We start from the raw sequence: 7,365 nt of genomic DNA, 5'->3' as shown, positions 1-7,365 counted from the left end.
GAGACAGACCTCCCCACCCTGGCACGCATTCCCCCCCACAGCCCGTCTGCGTCTGCATGTGGGCAAACCCACCCAAGCATTGTGCCACCCTTTGCGCATGTGCATGAGCCTATATGAGCGTCCCTGCTCCTTTGCGCATGTGAACAAGTGAGCACACACCTGCAAGAGAGAGCGCACACTCCTTTGCGCATGCGCAGGGGGAATGCCCCACCTTCTCTAGCCAGTATGTGGGGCTAAAACGGTTGGGGACCCCTGACCTAGAGGACGTCTCCTTGACAAAGTGCTGCTGGCCAGATCAACAACAGTCTGGTGGGTGAGCACAGCAGGGCTCCCAAAAACTAAAAGCCTATAACCTCCCACTGGAAAAATTGCTCAGTCGAGGCCCTCGGGACCTTAGAAACTGGATTCTCGACTTTGATGCCAGTCAGGACAGCGCTGTTACTGTCGGGTCCCGTTTTTCCACGGGGTACCTCCCATTTCAGTTGAATCAGGCAAAACCAAGTTACTTTGAGTCATTGACTTTTCTTCAGATCTGCAGAGCGTTCACAGAACTTAGATTTAGGCCGATGACTACAGCATATCTTGAAGGGAGGTATAAAGGAATTCCAGCGGAGAAGCGGAAATGTGCCTAGGGCTGCAATCAGATTGAGGACCGAACTCACGACTGACTACTCTGTTCTCTCTATGAAAATCCCAGAGAAAGATTTCTCTCTCCCATGATTCAGCTGTATCCTAATTGTACTTCAATGGAAATAATAGTAAGACTCCTTGCTGATACACAACTGTATATTACGTACTCTGTTGCACAATTTGTTCTGACAGCTAAGAAGTTGAGGCTTCGATTTGTCAAGGTTCATAATGTCACATAAATGTTGAACAGAGGTGACTTTGATGATGCACTATGCCACCATTCCCAGAATGGATTTATTTACCTCAGAGGCATCCTTTTGTTTTAATCGCTTTTACGTAAGTCTGCCTTTGTAAAGGTCTATGGCCAGAAACAATAAATGTACAATATGTATACGTGTAAACAGGTGTGACAGTGAGAGAAAAGAAGAATTAGGCTCACAGGACACATTTCTTTCTAAGCCTAACATCCAATGCTTTGTGGCTAAGAAATACAGAATGGAAGCCACTGCTGAGATAAACCTGCCCTTCCATTCTCTTCTATTATTATTATTATTATTATTATTATTATTATTATTATTATTATTATTATTATTATTATTATTATTATTATTATTATTATTATTATTATTATTATTATTATTATTATTATTATTACTACTACTACTACTACTACTACTACTACTACTACTACTACTACTACTACTACTACTACTACTACTACTCTTGTTCTTCTTGTTGTTGTTAATTGCAAGAACCACAGCACAGTTGACTCCTCCAACCCCTTCCATTCAGAAGAAGAAAGCAAGCCACTGACCTATAGCTGATACACTTCCGTTGCCTCGTTGACCTCCTTTCAAGCAGCTTTGCCTTGGATTTTTTTGAATCTTTCTTCTTTTCTTCTATGCCTTCGGGTATTTCAGGCTCCTGTTTAAAAGGCAGGCCAGCATTAAGAACGGCAACAGCGGTGGCCTTTGTAAAAGGGGGCTTCTAAACTTTGGAGGCAGACATTCAGTTTCAGTCCTCCCACCATTAAGCCTGCTGCTCAGAGACCCGGCCCATTCTATGCGCGCCAAACCAGGACTGCAGTATTTAGCTGTCACTGAACTAGGGATTCCACACAGGTCTTGCCAACAGCAGGTATAGCTGTCCCTAGTGTTCATATATGCTGAAGCTGTAGGTTGTAGGAGGTGAGGAGACACACAGCACAGATTGAACTTTTACTGCCCAGGTATCTATAACTCCACCTCGGTAGCAGAAGCAGAACTCCTCAGACAACATGAACAGACCCAGGTAAATGCACCTGACTCCTGCAGTATTTGCATAAGGCAAAATCTGCTTTTCTCAGGGCAAGCACCAAGTACACCCAAGCCCTGGGCTCTACAATGAAAAGCAAAAGGATGTCCATTCCACTTACTCGTGGAGGTATGATGTTCTCAATGCTGATGCCCACATAGACCAGGCGTTCCTTCCTTGGGGAAGAAAGAAAAACAAAATCAATAAAAGATGAAATTTCTTCCCAAGTTCTGCAGATTCTTTTGGCTGCCTCTTTTGCCTGTATCCCCAGCCCTTTAAATAGGATTCCGTGAGAGCTTTCAATAGCTGACCCCCACAGATGGCTCCAACACAAGAGGAAAAGGAAGAGGTGCATCTCAGGTCAACAAGGGGGACCCACAAGGGTACAGAGCATTCTCAGTCTCCTCTGCATTGTTATGCAATATATTAGTGTTTAATAGGTACCAGATCTAACAGACATCTTGTTGCGTTCTCTACTAGAGGTGGGCACAAACCAGTGGTTTGTGCTGGTCTGTTTATTGGCCAAAGAGGCGTTTTGCCTTTCAAAGCTCCGCCTCCTGTAGTGGGCAGCCACTCACAGGCCGTGCCTGGAGGAGGCAGGGCAGAGAAGCCAGACCACTCACTGTCTTCAAGTGAGTGCCGAACGCCCGTTTGGCTGATGAACAAACCAGCAGTTTGTGCCCATCTCTATTGCCTATTACAGGATAGATGGCTAGTAATGTCTGTGGACTGATTGTATGGCTTAATTGATATTTTCTTCACCACAGGCTTCTTGAATTCACTTGTTAAAAACCTTTCCATCCGGGGTTTCCCACCAATTTAACAGAAGGCGTCGAGAGATGTATTACTATGTTTAAAATCATGTATTTTTAAGTGCATCAGCTGACACTTCTGTATCTGAAATACCCTTCCTTCTTTTAATCTCCTGTTGCAAGCAGTGAAAAAACAATCGAAAAATGAAACAAATATCCATTTGTCAATATTTAGTTTGCTTAGGTCAGCCTTCCCAAGTCTGGCACCTTCAAGATATGATGGATAAGAGCTCTTATCATTCCCACCCACTGTGGCTAATGGGCTTGGGATGGTGGCAGTTATACTGTGTTTCCCCGAAAATAAGAAAGGGCCATATTAATTTTTGCTCCAAAAATGCATCAGGGCTTATTTTTAGGGGATGTTTTATTTTATAGTCATGTCATCTTCTGGTTGCTGCATAATGGTGGAGGGTGGGGATTCACTTAACTAGGGCTTATTTTGGGGGTAGGGCTTATATTATGAGCATCCTGAAAAATCATACTAGGGCTTATTTTCAGGTTAGGTCTTATTTTCGGGGAAACAGGGTGGTTCAACACATCTGCGGAGCACCAGGTTGGGGGAACATGGTTTACTTATCCCCAAATAAAAGTCAGTAGGGCCCTTGAACTGAAAGCCATTAAAGACTGAAGGGGAACTCTTGAACACTTGAAGTTTAGAGGTAAAACATCTGGAGAAAAAAACTAAGACCACTTATACTAAGACACTTCATGACATCCAAATGAAAAGAAGTAGCTTTAGAAGAAGTAACCGAGTTGGTCTGTGCTAGCACAGCAGACAAAAACAAAAATAAAGAAGACAAAAACGTTCTGGCACCTTAAAGACTAAATGCTATATTTCAATGTGACAAGTCCACTTCCTCAGACATAAGAATGGGACTACACGGCAAATATTCAAACATTTAAATATTTATACACATTCAATGAATAAATACTAGCCATGGAGTCCCACTCTTACGTCTTTTGTCCAGGAAAGCTCACATTAAAATGTCCATTAAAAGCTCACATTCTGACCCAGTCCAATCCTGTAGAGATCTCCTTTGGCGTAACACTCGGCATGTTAGTGCTCTTCCTAGCTTCCACATTTTCACATTTTGCACAAAGCAAACTGGGGTATATGGTAGCAAATGCCAGGGCAACTTTCATCTCCATGTAGCAATGACATTCCTGCCCTTTACAAAAACACCACTTTAAGAGATGCAGAGAACACATCATGGTCATTTAGTCCAGAAGATTGTGGGGTTGTGAAGCTTCAGATGAGAAATTATCTTTCAGTACCTCCGCTCTGCACGCTCTTTCTTTTTCAAGACAACGTCCAGGTCCTGCAACTGCTCTTCTAACTTCTCACAAAGTAACTTCTATAAGGATAAAGAAAAAAAAACTGTATTAACATTAATGTGTTTTAAAAAGACCTCTGTGTAGCCAATTTCTCAGTAAGTTACAGCCAAACATTGTTCTGTGAGATGACCCCTATGGCCAGAGAGGACCTGATAGTAGCTGAAGCACCGAGAAGCACAGGAAAGAAAGATTTCAAAGACAAAATAAGGAAGCGTGAGAATTCTGGAAACTCCGTAAGAAACATGGGATGACATTCATTGAGAAAAGCACCGCAGAAATGAAAGATTCTGAAGATAGGAAAGGCTTTGTTAAGATGTGAAAAATGTTTTACGGGGAAGGCAAAGAAACTTTTTAGCCAATGGAACAGGCTCCCTCCTTCTGAACCAAAATAGCATTAGAAAGGGTTTAAGTAATCTGAAAGGTTTAATTAACATTTATTTCTCTCCTCCACTTATGACATAACCAAAGTGTTAACTACAACTACAGCTAATCAAGTCTTAAAACCAGCTTGGGCCTCAGTTTGGCAGGAAACCAAGATGAAGTACATCCCTGACCTAAACTTTCATGATGAGAATGCCTTCCAAAACTGAGGGGCAACAGACACAGGATCCCAGGAGCTGCTTATGGCCTTTTTGAACCATGGATAAGCAAATTATATTGACACAAGAAGCTATGGAGTATAAAAATAACTGGAATTTTTCACCTATACGGCAAACAGCCATATGTAGGAACGTAAGATCAAACATTCAATTCAAAATGCTTTTGAATTGTGATGTTGGAGGAGACTCTTGAGAGTCCCCTGGAATGCAAAGAGAACAAACCTATCCATTTTGAAGGAAATCAACCCTGAGTGCTCACTGGAAGGACAGATTCTGAAGCTGAAGCTCCAATACTTTGGCCATCTCATGAGAAGAGAAGACTCCCTGGAAAAGACCCTGATGTTAGGAAAGTGTGAAGACAGGAGGAGAAGGGGACGACAGAGGATGAGATGGCTGGACAGGGTCATCGAAGCGACCAACATGAATTTGACCCAACTCCGGGAGGCAGTGGAGGACAGGAGGGCCTGGCGTGCTCTGGTCCATGGGGTCACGAAGAGTCGGACATGACTTAATGACTAAACAACAAGATCTACACAAACAGCTTACAGCAACTTTAATACATTAGATGCAGAGAGATAATAAGACAGACAAATGATAAACATGTGGAAGGAGTTCTAAAGGGAAAATGTAGAAAAACTAAGCCATCCTGTATACACTTAACTGTGACTAAACACAGCGGGATTTGCTTCATGTACACAAGGAATTGTTAGAATGGATTGACCAGTGACTTCCAGCTACAACAATGCACATGGGGGGGGGGGAGAAGGCAAAGCAGTCTTTGTTCCCTTTGAAAATATACACCTGGCCAAGACTATTTGTATCCACCTGAGTGCCAGGTAGAGGCTCTGCAAGATCACCAGCAGAGAAAGGTTTTTCTCATCAAGTGCTACCCAAACATTTTCCCATTGAGATGCTGGGGAATCAAAGTTAAAACCCAAGGCAAAGTCTGTGCCACTTCATTAGAGCCTCTCCTCTATTCAGACCTGCCTTTAAGCAGAGACAACAGATGAAGGTTTTGCACTGAATGAAGTCATTCAAGCTGACAGTTCCAGCAATTCAAATATGCAACAGCACTAAACAAGCCTCATCACTTCTGGACTAGAAGGGGGCCAGCCTGACTCCAGGTTTTAGAGAAGGATCCATAGAGCAGTCTAGGAAAGTAAAGGCCTGTTAGTCTAAAGAACGCCTTGGCCTACTTGATGGAAAATGTCACAAGGAGAAGTGCCAAACGTACAGAAGAACAAGTCTTACGGAGGAAGACTCCGCATGGTTCCTGGCCTCACTAACCTTTTAAAACGTGTTCAGGTTGTCAAGAGAAACGCAGAAGGGGGTGATCCCTGTTTTCAAAAAGCTTTTGACAAAATCCCTCACCAAAGTCCCTTGTAAGGAAACCTAGCAGTCATGGGATTAAGAGGATATATATTCTTACAGAGCGATAACTGGCAAAAGAAAAGGAAACAGAAGGGAGGAGTAAGTGGTCAGTTTTTATAATTAAGGAACGTAAATTGCAAGGCTGTTTCGAGGACCAGTACTAAACTATGACTAAATGAGGTATGTGAACAGGAATCTGAAAACATACTACTGCGAGTGTCACATTTCTGGCTTATTCATTTATTTTACACCCTGCATTTCCATCAACAAAACAGACAAACAAATAAGAAGTGCTCAAAGCATGCAAAAAATATATTTTGTTGTTGTTTTGACTTATATAGCACCGCATAGTGCTAAAAAGCACTCTTTGGGCGGTTTGCAGCGTAATTATGCAAACAACCACTTTGTCTCCCAGTAAAGCTGGATACTCATTTTACGAACTTCTGAAGGATGACCCTATTTACATTCAATTCAGAATTACAAAATCACAAATACACAGTGAAAAAGAAAAAGAGTAGCTCTCTGACTAGATGCTATATCATGTGAAGTAACGTTCTTTTATATGTATAGCAAAACATTCATGAAATCATTAGCTTAGTGAGCCACAAGAATGAATAACAGCAAGTTCTGCGTTAAAAATGCTTATGGGATCCCTATCTATAGTATCTGTTAAATGAGCTACCTGGAAAGTCCCTTTTGAAGCTGAAGAAGGGAGAGAAAACGCCAAGGGGCGTTCATTCTAAAGGAAATGGAACATCTTGTGAAGAGGCTCGAGAAGGAGAACTAATTCTGGCAGCACAAGAGGTCTGCGGCAGAAACTCAGGAGGTGGTGGTTCCTCCTGGTTGGAAGTTTCTTAGCAAAGGACAGGTTGCCAACTCTACGATTCTAACAAGCAGCTGGGACTTTTTTTGTTTTTTGATGAGTGAAGGTACATCTTAGATTTAAAATATGATGAAGAGAAGAAATAGGGAGAAACAGAAACAGCAGAACTTTGAGTTGAACTCTGCCCAGTAATACGAGGAGATTCTGATAAGTATTGAGCCTTTCCCAGAAAAAAATTGAGCTAGGACGCTGTAATTGCCACACTATTCTACATATTCCCCCAGGAAGTCAATGCACTTGCAACATCTGTCCTGCAGCTTCTTAAGTCCCTGTGAATAAAATTCTTCCGACTGCTGGTGTAACCACTCATTTGCAACATTAGTTGCCTCCAAAGTGCTCCCAAATCGTTGTCCCTTTAGATGTTTTCTGAGTTTGGGGAACAGATAACAGCCAGAAGGAGCCAGGTCGGGAGAATAGGGTGGATGGGGCATCACTTGAAAGC

General features: G+C 42.4%; 1 protein-coding gene across 1 annotated transcript in view; it reads right to left on the bottom strand.

The window, feature by feature from the left end:
* Positions 1-7,365, bottom strand: part of RSF1 (remodeling and spacing factor 1) — a 76,531-nt gene that overhangs the window by 14,463 nt on the left and 54,703 nt on the right. Inside the window, exons 9-11 of the mRNA XM_020810939.3 lie at positions 4,011-4,090; positions 2,045-2,099; positions 1,445-1,554 (exon numbers count right to left, since the gene is read on the bottom strand). Coding sequence (XP_020666598.3) covers positions 1,445-1,554; positions 2,045-2,099; positions 4,011-4,090 — 245 coding nt within the window. The remainder of the gene's footprint in view (positions 1-1,444; positions 1,555-2,044; positions 2,100-4,010; positions 4,091-7,365) is intronic.

Source organism: Pogona vitticeps, chromosome 3 (genome assembly GCF_051106095.1).
Source record: "Pogona vitticeps strain Pit_001003342236 chromosome 3, PviZW2.1, whole genome shotgun sequence".
NCBI classification, from domain to species: domain Eukaryota; kingdom Metazoa; phylum Chordata; class Lepidosauria; order Squamata; family Agamidae; genus Pogona; species Pogona vitticeps.
The sequence above is the reverse complement of the archived record's forward strand: the minus strand, read 5'-3'. Positions and strand labels throughout refer to the sequence as shown.